The 19,726-nt window shown below is 41.7% G+C and overlaps 1 protein-coding gene across 2 annotated transcripts in view; it reads right to left on the bottom strand.

The window, feature by feature from the left end:
• Positions 1-19,726, bottom strand: part of CTNND2 (catenin delta 2) — a 658,514-nt gene that overhangs the window by 263,645 nt on the left and 375,143 nt on the right. For both annotated transcript variants that reach the window (XM_069004021.1, XM_069004022.1), the window contains one exon: positions 15,995-16,562. In XM_069004021.1, the coding sequence (XP_068860122.1) occupies positions 15,995-16,562 (568 nt within the window). The remainder of the gene's footprint in view (positions 1-15,994; positions 16,563-19,726) is intronic.

Below are 19,726 nucleotides of genomic sequence, written 5' to 3'. Positions count from 1 at the left end.
AGAGCATACAGTACTGTCTTCCTCTCCAGGATTTAAGAGCTCCTTGGAAACATGAAATACACAAGTGATCATCTCCATGTTAAAAAAAACAAACATTCAGATTTAACCAGATAAACCATTCAGCCCTCATTCAGAAATCCTCCATCATTAAATACATTGATCAAGAGTCCTGTCAAGCAATTTCCTTATGTATATGATGGAGGAACATCATTAGGGAGACATGAGCTAATGTTCAAGGACCATTCTATTACTCCTCCTCAGTTACATGTTAACAACTTCCTTAAATTTAATTAATTTAACTTTGTTGCAACCCCTCACCTTTCAACACACAGCAGATCTCTGGCTACTTGAGGCTCTAAGTATCAAAATCAGACTAAACACACTACAACACCTCACACTTAGAAGATCCATCTTTCTAACAAGGAGGATTAAAGATCCACAACTGGCGGCATCAGTTTTTAATTTTAAATATGACACCATTGCTTAGACTACAAGTTTATTTTAAAAAAAACAAACAATCAAACCAACCCCAGACAATGGTAAAATTGCAATATGCTCATCATTGAGATAAGGGACTGCAGGCACAGAATCTAAAAGAGAATCACAGGAATTCTGTGGCTTTGGTATGTTGCATGCTTTTCAAAGGACTGAAAGTTGTTTTTGATTTAAAAAGTACATCATGGCTGAAAACCCTTTTTGACATAAATTTCTCTTAGATGCTTGTCCTGAAATGCTACTCTCCTTATTAAAGAGTAGATCAGGTCACAGCTTCATTGCAATTCTGAAAAGCAACATGTGAGAAAGAGCATATGAATAGTGGGATTTTTACTCTGAACTCATATGTAATGAAACCTGTTTTACAGATACTAACCTGTTTTAATTTACATAGTAAAGAAATTGACGGGAACACAAGTGCAGACTTAGAAGTGAACAGGAGGAGGAGTCAAATGTTCACAGCTCACGTTTTGATACTGACTTTGTTTAGTGCCAGAAATTTATGCAGAAACATGTCCAAAATGCCTGCCTGAATGTATGCATCTTCTAGTCATAACATTGGAAAAGGAAAATATTATCTACAAGTAATACAACCATAAATAAAACTAATAAAACTCAGATAAGGGGAATGTAACAGCACTGTGTGATGAAAATTACTGTACCAAAGAGAAAAAAACACTTCTAACCCTACTGAAAGTGAGTACAAATTGTTAAGACATGACAGATGGTTAAATTAGCCAGTAAGACATGACAGGCCATATGGCAGTACCAGCTAATGCACACCTTGGTACATCAGCTTGGGCCCCTAGCACACCAGGATCTGCAGTCACTAGAGCCAGGACGCAGTCTGTAGTAAATTCTTTTTAACTGGGTTTAGGGTTTTTTTAAACACAGGATTCTCACCCGTTTAGATTTTACATACACACAAACACAAATGTATCAAGTTTTTCTTTCCTGAAATACGGGAATTAAAGACTAACTAATGAAAGCTAAGAATTAAAACTCATTTCTGTCTTTACACTTTTTCAATTCTCGTGACATCATTCTCTCTATGACTCAGGACTATTTGTACAGATAAAGAAAGAAATAATGCCCTCAGTGAACTGACTAATACATGATGTCTTTCAACTGGTATCAAACTCTAGGTGTCTGAAAAAAACCCATGGATACGCTACTTCGGCATCCTCAGCCCACACTGTAGGAGCTCACCACCAAACAAATCTGTGCCCCAACATTCAAGTCCCCAGAACTGAAAGAACAGCCTTGCCTCACCTGTCAGTACCTTAAGACTGCTTTTCCTCAGGTTTTCTACTTAAAAGATTAAAGTACAATACAATGCACGGTCTGGAGTGTTTCTTGCAAACTCTCACTGCACTGTCAAACCTATTAGCAGTGTCACCGTCAGGATACTGCCAGTTCAGCTCACACTGTGGAATTTACTAGACATAACTTGTCCATTAACCAGATTAAGTATCTTAGGAAAGTCTCCTCAAAACAGATTGGCTTTGGCTGCTTAAGGGACACCGCAAAACCAGCATCTGAACTAGGGCCAGCATTCTTCACATCAGTGCTAAAAATACAGGCAAGAAGGAGGAAAAAAAGGGATTACACTTTTATAAGTGTAATAAACAGGCCCCAAAATAACTTCAAAAATCATTCAATAAAGCTTATGTCTTGTAAGAAATACCTACATAATTTTTATCCTATTTAAACTATTTTTTAACCAAATACTGGCATACATTCCATTTCTAAGCAAATTTAAAAGAAAAATAAAGGTAAAAGTATTTTTTAAGTTGTCTATGATTTTAGTCATGCAGTATGACTTTACTGCAAAGCATTGTATCAGTTATTATAATTCTAAAAATCTAGGGAAAACAGAAAAATCACACCATTAATTTGTACCTCCTCCCAAGCATTTTCTTCTTTCTGCCATTGCCCTCGTTTTGTTGAAAAGCATTTACCTGCTTAAAAGTCTATCAAAAATAAATTGCTAGCGGAAAAGGAAAGTTTGACTGGGAGCAAAGATATAAGAGGCAAAGATAGCCAGGAAGAAACAGCAGATTAAATGTGACAGACAAGTTCAGGGAGATAATTCCTATTTCTTTTCTGATCTAGGGTACTGTCAGTGAAGAAAAAACGTAAAACAGAAACTGCCCCAAACCAACCACTACCATACATCAACAACTTGCCTTCAGCAGGGAAGGAAATGATAGATTTCTTTTTTTATACCATTTAGTAAATGATCATATTGGGTGTTACTCTGTGTTTGTTTGGGTTTTTTTCACTCTCGTCTCTTAAGGTCTGCCTCTTCCATGCCCCCCAACCCTGCCAATTTTACAAAAAAAGGGAAAAGAAGACCCATGCCCAAATGGGAGCAGATACTGCTATCTGGTGATACAAATCACTGCTCCTAACTTTCCTGCTCACTAGCCACTTTGACTGAGGGCTGAGTGCCTCAGCAATAGGATGATGTTACTAAGCAACACTGCCAAGCAGCCCTGCATAAGCTGTTTGGATAGTTCACCACAGCTTCACGATGATTGAAAACAATATTAGGCCTTCGTAGCAGCAGAGATCTTTCAAGTTTTGCTAATATTGATGTTAGAAAAGATAAAAAATTATAATTTCCAATTTTGAGCTCTAAAAGTTTGTGTTGCACCATGAGCTCTATGCTGATGCAGGGGCTGTGGCAATGCATTCAACTCAGCAAGTAAAGGAATGAAATACTAGTGTACTTGATGAGACATGCCCCAAAAGTAAATATCCAGAAAAAAAACCCTCTACGGGATAGCCTGTGAAACACCAGAGTGAATGCTTCACTGACACAGACTGCAAACCAAAGGGAAGCAAGAGCACATCCTTAATTCCCTGAAGCTTTCCTCTTTCACAAGGCCATACCTAAGCAAACTTGGAGACCCAATTTCTGCTAGTTAAGCAGCAGTACAGGCTAAACATCCAAAACCTCAAAGGTCTTTGTAGGGCTAGAGACCACTTCCAGCAGCATGAGTGATTTGCTAAAAAGTGCTGCTGCTTCCAGCAAAACAAATCAGGCACTATTGCTCTAATGCCTGCTGGAGAAAATTTAACTTTCTGATCGTGTTTAACACAGTGGAAAAGCACAGCAGCTAAAAATCCCAGCAACTCTCAAGCCTTACACCAAACTGAGCATCAGCTCAGTCAACCTTAAACGGAGCAAGTTCTCACAGCAGCTTTGGTGCAGGGGGAAGGGGAAAACCTTTCCACATCAACTCCTCCCTGCACAGAGAACAGAAAGAACACCTAGAGCTTAAATCCAACTAGAAGTGAGATTCTCAAGATTTTCACCGAGAATTTGTTAAGGAAAGTGCTTTTTGGGCCAGTGGTTCCCAAAGGGAAAAACAGTCACTGCAACACTATGGGCAAGGTAACACCAAAAAACAAGTCAGTTGGGTAATGAAATGTTAAGTCTGCCCAACTACAGTATTCCTCAACTGGCTTTTGCTGGGCAACCTGAATTCTTTATCTAATTCTGCTGTTGTTCCTAGAAGCTCACAGCTCCAAGAGGTGGTTTTCCTGCTAACAGGAAGAGGCAAACATAGTTCCAATGAATCCAGATCATACATGCACTTTTAAAAAAGTATTAACTTATTATGAATATTGTTCTTGTTTTGCAAACCTATGTTCCAGTTTCTGATAGACACAGCTGAAATCTAAGACATCGTATCTGAGGTTTGCTCACAGAAAAGCATTGGCAACTTTGGTAATTCCTTTTACAAGAAGATTGCACATTATTAGATGCGTGAACAATATTAACTTTTGAAAATTTTATGTGTAACACTTTATACTCAAACTTGGCTTTCACTAAGAGAATAGAGAAAAGCATCAGGTAGCATTTGTTCTTTTACATAAAGTCATCTTTGATAGAATATTAAACACTTTCTCCTTTCAGAGGCTTTCTCCTCCCCAGTGAACATTTGCTTGCAGTCCCTGGTTTCTAGACTTCACAGAGACATGAGGTATAAGTATGCGACATTCCAGGAGAAAAAAATGGAGTTCATTATCTTTGTCTTTTTCTCAGTGCCAAATTCAAGAAAGGGGAGGTATTGCTGGATATTCTGTAACACACACTATTACTCATCAAGTTTTCATTATCCATTTGAGACTCACTGCATTTAAAATACAGGAGTTAAAACATGGACATTTTATTAAATGTATACATAATCAATTTGAATACAATCTAGCTAAAGAATTTAGTTAGGCCTGTAAAGAAGTCTAGACCAACAATTACTCACTTTTACAATTACGCTCAAAAGATTATTCAAGCTGCTTTTAGGTTGTTTCCATTACATACACATTGAGACCTCTGCTAGAACACTTAAAATAATCTCCTATTACTAAAATAATTATAATCTAAAGCAATTCTAACAGGGATGCCCTAAATAAAAGAAATGCTGAATGCAGAGACAAAGAAAAGGAATACTGTTAAAACCATGACATGAGTATCTTAAGGACTTAAAGTTATGCTGGAATAATCATTGTATCCCATGAAATAAAGTTTTCCCCTTTAGTTCATTATTCTTACTAATATAGCAATCACTCAATAGCATGCATTTAGCATCCAACTCCCAAAAACTCAGAAAAATACCAATGTAAACCCTTCCACAATAAGCGAAAAGCAAAGGAGGAAATGGATGGCTACAGATTCTTTCCAGCAAGAACTTACTTAAAGAAAAAAAAAAAAGAGTGACAGCAGAGAAGAAAAGAAACAAAACCAGCAAAACAGACTTTGCAATTAACCTCACAAATTCAGATTATTGCTGAAAAGCATGGCCAGAAAAGGACCTCAGGCTGAAAGAGTCCTGTCACTCCAGCAGAGAGTCCATGCTAAACTGAAATGGCCACGACAAATGCTGCAGGAAACAAATGGTGAAAGAAGGTCTCTGGCAAAAGGAAAGCAGATCTAAGATAAGGAACATAAGAAATGTATTCACAGCAGTTTGCAATAAACTACTGGAAGTGTTCAGCTTCAAGAATGGCTTTAACAGCAACTTCAATTAGAGGAATGAGATGGTGTAGTCCAAAGGTGACAAGCACTTGAGGCCTTCTGAACTCTCACACAGTTAGTTTCTGGTTATTCATAAATGCAAATTGACCAATTTGCATGTCAAATGGCTGCCCTGCCTGTGAAGCCAACACTTCCATGGCCATATGGCTGGCTGAAGACATGTGCATCAAGTTTTGCCTGATTCTACAAAAGCAGTCCAAAATCTACTGCAGACTGAAAAACCCAATGATGTGCAATCCATCACAATCTTGATAAACTTCAGAGAAAAAGAGCTTTTCAACTAAGACAGTTAATTCCTGAATTCCTGGATTCACAAGATAGGATCTTAAGCATGGCAGAACATGAACTAGATCACTTTGGAGGGGACTGCTCAGCATTAGCTTCAGATTCTTGCCAAAGGCATCTCAAGATGCAACACAGACAAGGATGACATGAGCTATACAGGAACTGTAACTTCAGACAGGAAGGAATGCAAAATTTCTATGAGTAAACCTTGAAAACTTTGAAGTTTGGTCAGAGACGAGACAAAGTGCAATCATGGCTGGGGGGGGTCACTACATTCACTAGGGCTATTGGGTTGAAACCTTTTGAGGGAAAATGGAGTAGCACTAGCCCACAAAGATGCTCCAGTCAAACAAATCACGGTTGGTTAGTCAAAGCCCTAAAATCAAAGGCTGATGGTGAAAAGCCACTCAAAAGATGCCTTTAGCTCTCACGCCCTCCTTGGTCTGATGAATCATAAAAATATAGAAAGGCTTGGGTTGGAAGAAACCTTAAAAATCATCTAGTTCCAAATTCCCCCTCACCATGGGCAGGGATGCACTATCCTAAAAGCTGCCAGGGACTCGACTAATCTTGTCTTTTTTCATAGAATGGCAAATCCTCCAGGATTCAGCACTCTTAATGAATAACTTCCATTTACTACGTGCAGCTATGTAATCTAGCAGCCTTTCCTCCATTGAGAAATGCAGGAAACACACTAAGTCAGGTCTGTGTACAACAAGCTTCATTTCTTGATAATCCATGCAGGATAGTTCAGAAGAGATGAAGGCTACAAAGAGCGTCTCTTGCCTTCAGAGAGTCACAGCTGCCTACAGTTCACCAGATGAAGTCCTAACCCTGCATAACACTCTCAGTTTTGCTTGTTATGTGAGGCCATGTTAGGCCATGAAATGTTCTATTATGTTCCTGATACAGGTGGCTGAGAGATGCTGTACTCAACCAGGTCACACAGGTATTTTCCTACTCGTCTTTCCAGCCAAAGATGCCGAACACATAACTAGCTATTACGTGTGTTATTGCCTTGGCTCCAATTCTGTTCTTTCCTTCCCATCTGCAAAACTCTTTCTACACAGGATTTATCTTCCTCTCTTCAGAAAATGCCTCCTAATATTCCACTATCAAGAAGTTTCCTTGGCTTATTTCACGGTTTTGTGCCAAGATAATAAAATGAAAAGGTATTTTTCAAGTAGCCAAAAGAGTTCTCCTTGTGGAACTTTATTAGTAGTACCCTTCCTTTCCATTACTTCAGGATTCAAAATGACAAACTGACAATGTTCCTTTACCCAGGTCCCTGCCCAAGTACACTCTTGCAGGAATATCCATCTTCTCGAGCTTAACTAAACATTTCCCAAGTGGCACTACAGAAAATGCATGCTCAGAGCCCTGACAGGAAATAGAAAGACATCAAATATCGTCTAAGAAAAGGTCAGTAAGCAGGTCATTCCAGCACAATCTGTTTCTGGAGAACTCATGTCAGAAATTATCCCATTAACCATTTACTACCTCCATGTCTTATATTATCCTTTCTATCAGTTTTTGTTGTAATGTCCAAAGAGCACTGTGATTAGCAGGTCTACAATTTTTCTTTCACTCACTCCTCCCTTTCTTCAGGGTATATTAGTCCCAAACTCACAAAGGGCTGTCATATAGTCTCCCTCCACCTTCTTTTCCCCCACAAGTATCTGAAAGAGTCCAACTCACCCTCCTTTACAGACCATGATCCCAGGACTTTGAAGAGCTCATGACACCTTTTGGTGAGTAAATGTAAACATGACTGCATTCCCGCTGAACCAGGATGCTCAGGGAAGTTGGCGGGTGGGGGAAAGACCCCATGCAGAGGTGTCATTTTGCTCTCCATTGACAGGAAATCTGTCCTACTATCAGAGGGTCACAGCTCCTTCTCCACCCTTGCTTTCCTCTCAGGCAACACTCTTTAAACCCAGGGACAGCTTTAGCCCTATGATCAAAAGCTTTTACTGCCTGAGAGCAGCACAGCTGGCTAGCTGATAAAAGGGATGGTTTGGACAGAGAGGATAAGGGGCCATAAGGCAAGACATTGACGTACACTATGGAGGAAGTAAATGTAGAAAAGCATATGCAAAAATCTCCTCAGTAAAGGGAGGATTGCATGAGCTTTCAAACCACTTGTATTCAAACTAATATGGCATTTTTCTATTACACCATCATAGAATGGTTTGGGTTGGAAGGGACCTTAAAGATCATCTAGTTTTGACCCCCTGCCATGGGCAGGGACACTTCTCCACTTACACACTGTAAGTTGCAACTTGATGTACTTACTAAAAATCTATGTGATCCAACTGGCAGTTTCATATGCCATGCCTTATAATTGTAAGATTATTCATCACTTGGTCCTCCTCATTTCAGCATATCAAATTGTGACTTTTGCTTCTAAGCACTTACGATAATGTACAGTTCTATGAATTCATTATCATTAGACAGTATCTCTCTGTCCTCTCCAATACCACTTTTAAAAACCCAAAAAATATTCAGTTCTGGGTCCACATCTATGTGATCTTCAAATTTGACCCTACAATTACTGAAAAATTGCCCCATTTATCTCCCATGATTGCTCATAGAGCAAATTTGGTCCAGTTTAGCTTCTGGCAGCTGCCATCACTGACAAGTAATGTGTTTTACCTCTGAGCACTCTGCAACTGGCACGGGCGGACATAGGCACCTCCCCACCCTTTATTTGGCCTTAAAGAGAGCCTTCCTCAAATGCCCATTTTACCATCTTCTTTCTGTCATAATTAATTACTTTTGATCAGAGGCACCTGCACTGCCTCCAAAAAGCTAGGAGATATCCCAACAAACGAATGCTCATGTTACAATGACCTGTATACTGACTTTCTGAATCTCAGCTACTCCATCTACTCCTAACAGTTTCTGTGCCACAGTAACTGGAGAGGATGATATTTTCCCCCACAGTAAAAATGAAGGGCATGTTCTCACTTCCCATAAATACTGAAAGACCATGGTGAACATAAGATTTCTGTCACTTTTTATCAACACTTTTGCAACAAACATTTCCAGGCTACTGGATAAGGCCTTGCAACAGGGTTTGAGACTGAGGAAGCTGCATCTTTCACATGTGCCTTCTTTGCCCAGTGCACAAGCAAGACAAACAGTCATCCCATTTTAGACTGTACAGCACAAACAAGTATTTTCACTGATGACACAAAAACCTGAGTGTCAGAAATTTGATAGAAGGGCACCTTGCCTTTGCCTAATACTCCCTAGTCCATACAACAGCAGAGGACAAGAGGAACAAGAGGACACCATTGAGACCTGAAGGCAAAAATGGGTTGTAATAGGCAAGGATGAGACTCAGCCTCACTAGCATGCCCTTAAGACCCAAAATTTTGGATGTATAATCATTTATGAGGCCATATTCTCTTCCTGCAATCTCATATACGAAACAGAACTCAGATCAACATAAGCAAGACAAGCATATGAACTGCAGTGCCAACACTGGTTAATGTATTTCTGTTGCTCTAACCTAAGTTCCATAAAGTCAGGCTCCCAAAACACTGCTCTTTGACTTCATACATTCCACTGGATTTCAGTAGCCAAGAAAAATTGGCAAATTCCAGTTCCTTGGTTTAACCATCCTTCTGCTAGGGACATAGACTCTTCTCTGTTAGTTTTTTTTCAACTTCACCTCCTTCTTGTGCTCCTGTTCAGCAGGTATATAAGCAGAGACATTTAAAATTCTGCTCTGATGCTTAGGGAATTTCTTCTAGTGACTTGCACGCTTAAATTTGAATCCTGGCCTTCTGAGGTACATTGCTAAAGTTCAGGACCAGAGGCCAGAAACCACATGTGTGGTTACCAAGCAACAGCACAGCCTTCAGTAGTCCCAAGAAGCATGTCTGATGTTACATTCACCTAAAATCCCAGGAACAGCCACCGCCACTCAGTTTCCAGTCACTTGGCTAAAATACTTGCAGCTTTATACAAGTTGAACTCATTTTCAGCAGTGCTGCACACTGGTGCTCTTTGCCTACAAGCTTTTTAGTTTGCAATATTATTGATTTCACACCCCTCTGAAAGACCATTAGGAGGATCAGTCAAACAATTTCTCTTCTCAAGAATGGGAAGCAAAGGGAAAGGTGGCGATCAGTAAGACAACAGGACCCAAGTTTAGACATATTTCTTGTGTTTGCTCACGCTGGGAACCAAAGATCAAGTTCATTAGCTCAAAGATGCACATGGGGCTTCTGTATTTGGCTTTTGTCAATTATTCCTCTCCTACAAGCGAATTAATTTCATGTAAGCTAGATCTGAAAGATACAGGAGAGAAAATCATGGCAATAGTAACATATTTCAAAGTCATCCCTATTCCTTCCGCTTTTTTGCTGTATTGTCCATTGTGGATACCTTTTTAAAGCTGGAATTCAGCACTACTGTAAAGGCTCAAGTTGTAACAATTAGAATCATAACTATTGCTGAATAAATAGGGAGAATAAGTGACAAAGAAAAGCAAAGTGAACACTGAGTTGTGTATTTCTATCAACTCCAAACCAACACCAGCTTATCTAACTTCCAGGAAACAAGTAATTTTGTATCAGAAAGACACCAAATTCTAAGCTCTGATTAATATCTGAAATATTGCTGGATATTACTCAAAATCTTCCACTTGGTTTTCTTATCTGAAAGAGTCTCAAAACAAACAAGAGTAGAAGACTGCAGTTTATGTCCCAGAACAAAAGAGCATTAACAGTGTTCTCATGTGTAAAGACTCTGACAGCAGGTAAAGGAATTTTCCAGCTAATAAAAACAAAGAAAAAAAAATTAGAAAAAAATCTATGGAAAACTATTTTGGTTAAAATTAATGAAGCAATTTGGTTCTCCCTAGAAAAGAGATACTCACGGGATTCTGTAAAAATACAAAATAGTTACGGGAAACAACTGAGTGTCCTTTCTGTTATGATCAATCATACAGATGGTCCAAGAGCTTATCTTAAAGCCCCCCAAAAAATCCTAATATTTTTCTTCCTTGCCTGTCAAAAGAAGTACAATGGTACATCACACCTAGACTGTTTTATTAGCTCAGCCCAGTGTCTCAGGTGGGGATTTAAAGGCACAGGGAACTTTTAATTCTGGGATGATTTATATTCATTTTGGCTGTAAGTTAACAGTAATGTAGCTACTCTAGCACAAATACATAGTACAGTGGGATTTACTGGAGAACTCTTAACAAGACAATATTTTTAAAGATAGCAATGAACTAGTGATATACAGATGATCCAATATCTTCATGCAGTTGAAAGGAAACATCAATCCATGCCAGTGTTAATGCTCATCAGTTACCCCATACAAAGTTGCTTAAGCTGTTCTGTGCCCCTATAATTGCACACTGACATGCTAAAACATGTCAACACTCACCATCAAATAGAAGTTCTGCCACAAAACCCAACAGGAAACCAGGGTTCAACACATCATATGCAGTGAAAAGTTTATAGAAGGAAAAAGGGTAAAGGAAGGTCCTTGGCAAAGAGAGAGAAGAGTGAGGCAAAACAGATGAAGCAGCAGAAGGAATCAATTAAGACCCTGATAAACTTAGAACTCTTTGCTCATTAAAGAGTGGAAAGCATATTTTATGTATTAACCCATGCCACATTTTTATAAACTGGTGTTATTTTAATGTTAATACTACAAGTGCATACAAACAGTCCTACTCAGGAAGGAAAAATTCCTTTCCATCTTGATTTTACAGTGACTTGAAAGAAGATTGTAAACACCAGGCTGAGCACTGAGGTTTCCAACAGTGGTAGGCAGCATCAGGGCTGTCTAGAGGGACGCTGCAGCTCCTGTTTCAGTGGAACATGTCACCACTACATGAAAGATAGCTGTAGAATATTCTTTCCACCTAACATTACAGCATGTGATTCACACCTAAACTCATTTCTTAAACTTAACCTTGTAGTACACCTTATGAAACATGGTGCAGTCTTCAAGCAGGATTATCATAATTTTATTTTTTTGTAATAAGGCAATGCATAAACCTACTTTCCATTGCCTTATGCATCCCTAGTCTTCCCTAAACCTGGGTGAAGAGGGAGGAGTGGCTGTGTAACATCGGGGCTGCTCCCAGCCACATAACCTGAGGCACAAACCACCTGAACAACACACTTTAACTGCCTCCTTTGCCTTTGCTCCCAAACAAACTCAGTTTTCCCCTAGTACTGTCTGTCAGATTCTGCCCAGCAGGAGATGCTTCAGAAGAGCATGAAGAGTGGGCACCTGTGCCATGACCTGCCTCCTGTTTTCACATGTTTCTGCTGCTTGCTGTCCTTCACGCTCCTCCTTCCAAGCAAAACGGGCTGCTTTGTTGAGTTTGGCTCCCAGCAGCACTCCGAAGCTCAGTCCAGGTGTGGAAGCTGCAAGAAGGTATTTACAAACTGTGCTTTCTGGATTTGGATTGCTGCTTGAACAGACGGTCGAATATGCTTTGGAGCAGTGCAGAGCAGAAAACTACTTCTAAAACTGTAATTGCAGATGATAGCAATGAAGCAGCTAGACTAAGAATAAACACAGCAAATGTACGCTCAGCAGAGCCACTATATACACATGTACACACACACCCATGCACACACACACTTGGCAGTGGCAGCAGCTCAAATATAACTAGATTAAAAGCCATTTCTGAAGACGTTTCTAAGGTTACTCGGTTAAAACTGAGTCACTGCACGCTGTTGCATGTCTCATTTGAAATTCAGGATGAAGTCTAAGAATTGCCATTTTTATAATTTCAAGTTGTTTCATAATCGAATTTGTAGGAAATTAATATAACTAATGCCATCTTCTCAGTTAAATTTTACACAGATTATGTTTTGGGCCATCTATGTAACTTTTTATTTGAATGTTTTAAAAAATGTATCTTACCCGAATGACTTCTCTTTTAAATATCTTAAGTCTGGCATTGATACAGTTTGGCTTGTTTAGCACACTGAAACCCAGTAGTATTCATGAACTAGATAGCTCCAGGACAAATTTCTAGTATCATGCAAAAATAATTAAAACAAATGCATTATTTTTGTTTCTAGTAATTACTACAAATACTTATTTTTTTATTGCCAGATATAAAAAAGATTACTGAGTTTAACATCATCCCTGTGATGACACATACATATCAATGCAACTTCACATTAATCACAGCAGGCAAGCCATCAATCAGTGCAATGTGACAACTATTCTCCATTCCTCCTCCTCCTCTCTCACTCTCAAAAATCCCAAAAAAACTTCAACTCATCTTTGGATGTTTTAAACAAGAAGCAAAAACACTATTGGTTGACCATTAGCTTTTCAAAATACAATTGCTTACTTTCCTTCTCAGTGGGTTCGATTTCTAACACATTTTTCTATCATTTTTTCTAATGACTGAAAAACTCCTGCAAAAATATAATACACTTACAGCTCAAATTCCAAACCTGTTCTGAGCAAAAATACTTACAGAAAAAAAGAAGAAATTAAGATTGCCTCAGTAGTATCTGTAACATCTGATCCTGGCTAACTCTAAAGAATATGCTAATTTTAAGCCTCTGAGTAGTCTATTGACTCCAGTGAATCCAGTGAAAGTCCAGAAGATTAGTCAGGCACTTAACACTGCCAGCAAATGTGTAACTCCGGGATGGCAGGGAGGCCATGAGGAACATGCATAAGAATGGCAGTGGAAAATAAGGGGAAGGAGCACACAATAGGAAACCTTTGCAAAAGAGTGGATCTTGTGATAGAGCTGCTTTCAAGGACTACTTGAAAGGCATGTCACCACTGTGGGGAAAAAAAGAGAAAAGGTATTTACTAACACACTGTTGCTTACACTGAGTCTTTCAAGTAACAATACTCTCTCTGCATATCTGCCCCCTAATTCAAGTTACATGATTTTCCATTTGTTATAAAATAGAACAACGAGGGGTTTTACATATCTTAAAACCAAATCCCTAAGAGACTAGTGACCCAGTAGATGGTTACATCTGTTCTGATTAGCCCAACACTTGGCAAAGTTAGTGTTGCTTTATCAGTTTTTACAAACTCAACAGCAAACTCAAATGGTCAATCACTATTTCCCTCCCATAGTAAAATTCATAAAAAATACACCAACTACTTCCTAAATGCATGTATCATCCATAGGCTTTTCCTTTCACCAAATCCATAAATCAGAAGATCAGGCAACTCCCTGCAGTAGGCTTTAAAAAGATGCAGGTTATGCAAGATGCAGAAGACTTATCAAAAGCTTTTATTTAAAAGCAATCCAAGAAAATGAATGTCAGTTCCTTAACTTTCAATCAAAACAAAGTAGAAAATCCTATTAGGAATGTCTATAGAAGCACTATTGGCCAAGAAGGCCAAAAAAGCCTAAATCCACATTTCAACTTGGATCTAGCCCAGCACGAACAGCTTCTCTAGCACTTCAGAGTCATTATGCTGGACCTTAAACCCCACTAAAAAAAAAGTTTTGGACTAAGTTATCATCACACATTTGATGCTGCAATGCTATAAAGGATGCCTTCTTAAAAAAAAAAAAAAAAACAAAACAAAAACAAACCCCCAATACAACACAAATTCCAGTGCTAACAGTACATAAACAGGAAAAACTACTGTGCCTCTTAGAAACTTCCCAAAGCAAAGACTTCTATCCTAGAACCTAGGATTCTTACCTAGAGGTAAGAAAAATCTGGGAAATACTAATAGCTCATAGCCACAGGTATAGAAGTTTTAAATCCATTTTTTTCTCTGTTCCTTTGATGCTGACAGTTCCATCCATGCCTTTTTAGACTCAAACAACTCTTCCTATAGGATGAAGTCAGAAAACTCCCTAAAATACAAAGTCTGTGGCAATTCTAAATTTCCACTGTACAAAGGCAGTATTTAATACTTGTGGCTGACAGTGTGTTGGACTACAGCAGGGAGAAGTTGTATTAATATAATTACTAAATAAATCACTTAGTATTCTGAGACTCACTATTTGACAACAGGCTTGATATAAGCATCCTGAGATCTTGAATTTTACCTTAACTTAATGATACTGTCACTTTACTCGTTCTGAAATAAAAATGTGGTGTTATATATATATATACAGATATAGATATATATATATGTATGTAGATAGATGTATGTGAAGATATAAAGTTTTAAAATCCCTGCCCTTTAAATAGGAAAAAAACTTCAGCAGATAGTTCTTACAAGGAGATAGATCAAAACTGTATTATTATTATTAATTAATTCCATCTGTGTGTTTAGACACACTGGAATTATATAGGATGCTGACAACAGCTGGAATGGGGGAGGGCAGGTGGGTGAGAGGAGGAAGGGCGGTGAGGTCTTCACTCCAGTAAAAAACTTGTGTACCTGACTGATAGACTCAGGCAAACTTCTTTATGTATCCTATTTATCTTCAAATCTATTTATGTCACACAAGAGAACATATGAGCATAGCAGCTGTTACTATAGCAATGAAACTGGAAATTTTGAGAACACAAAAAACCCACCCCTGAAGGATGCTCAGTTTAGCAGAGAGATGGTTTAGAGAACAGCGCACCAGCATCTCACTTGTAGGATCTGCTCAAAGTCTGCGTTTACAGAGACATTAAATCAGCTGTAACAGCCTGTTCCCTAAAGAGCACTCGGAGCCAAATCACCGCCACCACGACTCGGTACACCGGGAGTTCCCGCTAAGTAACCCCAAACTTGTCAAGTACGCCAGAGCCGCCTGTAAAGCTGGGGAAGAGCGATTCCCTGCAAAAGGCTCAGAGGTTCTGATCGCGGCAGAGAAGGGATTCGCCATAGTAACAAACACCCCACCCGCACCGCGGGTCACAGCGGGGAGCGCGGCGAGCCCCGCACCCCCCCCCCCCGGCAGCACGCACACCTGCCCGGCGCCGGGAAGGCGGGACGAGCCGGGAGAACTCAGGTACTTTGCTCAAGCAGCGGCAGGCAGCCTCTCCGGGCACGACCCGGCACGAAACCCACCCGCAATTCTCCCGAATACCGTTCTTCTGCCAAACGCACCCCGCTCCCTCCCTCCCGTCCTCAGCCGGCGGGCCTGTCACCCCGCCTCTCGCCGTCCCTCGCCCCTCGCCGCCTCCCCTCCGCGCACCCCCGTCCCCCGCCGCAGCCGCGGACCCGAGGCGCTGCCGGCCGCTCTTTTACCTGCGAGGGAGCCGGGTCTCTGCAGGGTGGCGGTGGCGTACAGCTCCTGGGAGTGCTTGCTGTACTGATCGGCAGCGTGAACCAGCCGCTTGGTAGGCGACAGGGTGGCGTAAGTGCCGATGGTGGAGCTTAACTGGTGGATAGGAGAGGAGGAAATGTTAGACTGGACGGTGGGCGGGGAGGTCACTCGGATGGGGGACGGCGACAGTCCCGCCGAGGAGACGACGATGTTGATGGGCGAGCTGGTGCTGTAGGACTTGGCCAGGCGGCTGGGGGACTGCTTCGGGGAGGAGAGGCGCTGCGCGGTGGCGTAGGCGGCGCCCTCGGCGGCGGAGCCGGCCCGCGGCAGCTTGGTGGGGGAGCCGCCGGGCTGGGCGGGCAGCGGGGAGCTCACCCGCTGCGCCGGCAGCGTGGAGCTGGCGTAGTAGAGCGCGGCGGCGTGCTGGGGCTCGGGCAGGTGGAAGGCGCTGCCATGGCTGGGCGCGAAGGGCTCCCGCGGCTGCGGGGCGGCGGGCGGCGGCGGCGGCTCCGGGCCGCCCGGGTGGGCGCCGCGGCCCCCCGGGCCCTGCTGCGGGAAGGAAAGGCAGAGGCGTCAGCGGCGGCGGGCGCCCGGCTCCCCCGGCCCTGCGCGGGGCGGAGCGGGGGCCGCCGGCCGGAGCAGCCCCCCGGCCGCACGCAGCCCACTCTCTGACCTCAAACCAGGCCGGCACCCGGAGCCTGCGGGATTACGGGAGTTGTTAATCTGCTAAAGCATTGCCGGCCTTTCAGGGAAAAAACAGCCGCCGGCTCGGGCCGAGAGGCGTCGAAACTCCTCCCGACGGCTGAAGCCAGCACCTGGCCGTGGGGCACAGCGCTCCCGGGCTCCGGCTCCGGACCGCGCTCACGTGCCGACCCCTAAAGCAGGCAGGGTTTAGCCCCGGCTCAAATACTTACATACGTACATATACACACATCCATACACCCGCGCCCCTTTATTCTGCATACATTAGAGAAGAGCGGCCGAAGCCACGGAAGGGCCTTTAACCGAGTAACTTTCCTCGGTTTCCAGCAATCTGTGTCCCTAGGAGGAGAGGCACCGCACCAGGAGTTCGCTGCCCCCTGCGACCCCGACCTCGGTGAAGGGGCGGAGACAGGGGAATCCCGGGCCGGTGCACGCCAAGCCGTTCTGGAAGCACGGAAAGCGGCCGCCTCGTACTTAGTTACGCGGCACGAAGGGGGCGGGGGGTACGGGAGGAGCTGCCGGGGCCGGGCGCTTCCCTGGGCCACATCCAGCGGAGGATCTGCATCGAGATGCAGGGAGGGAGCTCCCTGCACCGACCCGCTGGCCGCGGGCAAGGCAGCGCTGAGTTCCCTCTAAGACCGGTAATTGAGGGGGGGCTGGGAAGAGGGAGCGAGAGAAAATCCTCGGGAGATGCTGCCTATGAGAAATTTCGGTTCCGTGTCTGAGCCGCTTCTGAAGCCGCAGAGGATGGAGCTCGCCTTCACACACAGGCGGTTCCCCCTTTTTTTTGATCGGGGATCTTAGGCTCAAGAGATCATCTGTGAGCCTAGTAACATTAAAATCCTCTCATAACTGTACCCCGCAGTGAGTGAGAGCTCAGCGCTCTGTCGGAAGATGCACTGTTGGATTCAGATACTATTTTTTTTTTTTTTTCTGGTTATGCAGGGGATTTACTTGAAACCTCAGAAACTGCTCTGGATCCTCGGAGTTGACAGCACAGTTTGAATCAGTCTGACCAGTGCTTTGCCTAAACACACACACACCTCTCAGCTACTGATTTTCTTAGCCAGAAGAAGCTTTAAAATGTGAATAATGAATTTTGTGACTCAATTCAAAGAGGTGTTGTGAATGCCAAGAGCAGCATTGTTATACATTGAATAGCAATGTGGTTTTTCAGGAGCATCCTACAAAAAAACAAGTAGGCAAAAGCACCATGTTCCTGGTATGAAATTTGATTTATTTGCGCTAGGATATTCAATAACGGATTTGGTCAGAAATTGAGGACAACATAACTAGGCGGAGCAAAAAATAAACAAGGTTCAAAATGCCAGAAAATGTGTACTTCTTCCTAAGTACACCCACTTGAAATTTTTCTTCTCCTTTTTTTTTTTTTTTTTTTTTTTACTTTTGGAGTCTGCCCCTCATCTTAAATGCTTTGTATCTGGGGGGAGAATATGTATTTTCCTAGACAGAGACAAGAAGAGAAGCTCCTCCTGGAGCTTTGCTCCCAGTTTTTAGTAGTGTGGAAGAAGCTACCAGCACTGACAGTGTTCTGGCTTCTGAAGAGAGCACTGCCAGACCCAAACCTCACTGGCTTTGGGAGGTTCTGCACCTCACAGAGCAATGGCTTTACACATAAAGGAAATGGAAACTGTTCTCCTCTAGGTGCTCTGTATGGTGACTGCCAGGTGAGCAAGGGGCTCACAGATGCAAGTACCTGCTCTCTTTTGAGCTGGACTGTTCTTACTGCAGCAGTGAGTAACAAACACCACAGCTTCAAGTACAAGCCTTGAAATTTTCATAAATGGCCAACAAACTCAAGTTGCTCATTTGAAAGGCTCCTAACAAAACCCAGGGAAGAAACTGATGAGAATATCAGTGAACTTTTAAAAGCTACTTTCATGCTGAGCTACTTACCATATATGCTCTAAACTGGAAAGAAGGACTAATCTGCAGCTGACTGTCCAATAATGTATTTGACAGGAGTAGTTTTCATTTTCCAGGTTTAGACTATATGGTAACAACTTTTATAAAACAAAAACAGGCCGGCATGATTTAAGACAACATGCGCAGAGCAAACTTCGCACATAACAAAAGGTCATTCAAACCAGCTACATTATCAATTGATTTTACTTTTTGGACTGTTAAGTAGCATAGTAATAATAATGTCGTAATAAACACTTCCAAAATACAGTCTTCTGCAATGTTACTAGTGCACCAGTTACTTTTTCAACACACTGGTAACGCACTGGTAACTTTAACAGTTTGCTGTTGATCCTAAGGGTTTTTGGCAAGCACTGTCATCATGTATACAAAATTTCTTTTTCTAATCTACTTCTACACTACTTCATGTGTCAAGGATTTAGAGTAATTAATTTCAAGTAAACCAGTATTATCCCATATTCCTAATAAATCTCTATAAAGCTGCAGGCAGTCTGCAAGCACTAATTTCAAAAAACCCCAAAAATCCTATTTCATGATCATTTGTTATAGGGAACAAGGTGTAGTGGTGGGACACAGTAATTAAATGCTTAATTAAAAATGCAGTATATAGCACTTCCTAAAAAGCTAAGCATTTGCTCTGTGTGAAGGAGAGAACTTCTGGATGAACAGATTGCAATGAAAACATTAGCATGCAGTTTTTTCTAGGATGTGACTAATCTCAGACCTGTCTTAAATGTACCATGAGGTCTTCAGGTTTTTTCAAAGGGCCAAGCGTGCAGTAACGTTCTCCACTCATGTTTTCAGAGACAAAATGTGGTTTAGTTTCTTATTGTGTTTCTCCCTGTCTGTTGCTTAAGACAGACATAAAGACACGTCATTGTTCACCCTGCAATGTGACATACTTCATATGCAAGAATGAAATACAATGGTATTTTCCCCTTATTTTTTCCATTTATCCATTATTTGTGTCAATGTGATAACAAAACTGTATTTAAGCTAATAAACTGAGAGCAAATTTGCTTATCAGTAATTATACTCTCTAGCATCAACCTATTTCATAAATGTGA

The sequence above is a fragment of the Aphelocoma coerulescens genome, chromosome 2 (genome assembly GCF_041296385.1).
Source record: "Aphelocoma coerulescens isolate FSJ_1873_10779 chromosome 2, UR_Acoe_1.0, whole genome shotgun sequence".
Lineage (NCBI taxonomy): Eukaryota > Metazoa > Chordata > Aves > Passeriformes > Corvidae > Aphelocoma > Aphelocoma coerulescens.
Note: the sequence above shows the minus strand (reverse complement) of the source record. Positions and strands in the feature narration are given on the sequence as shown.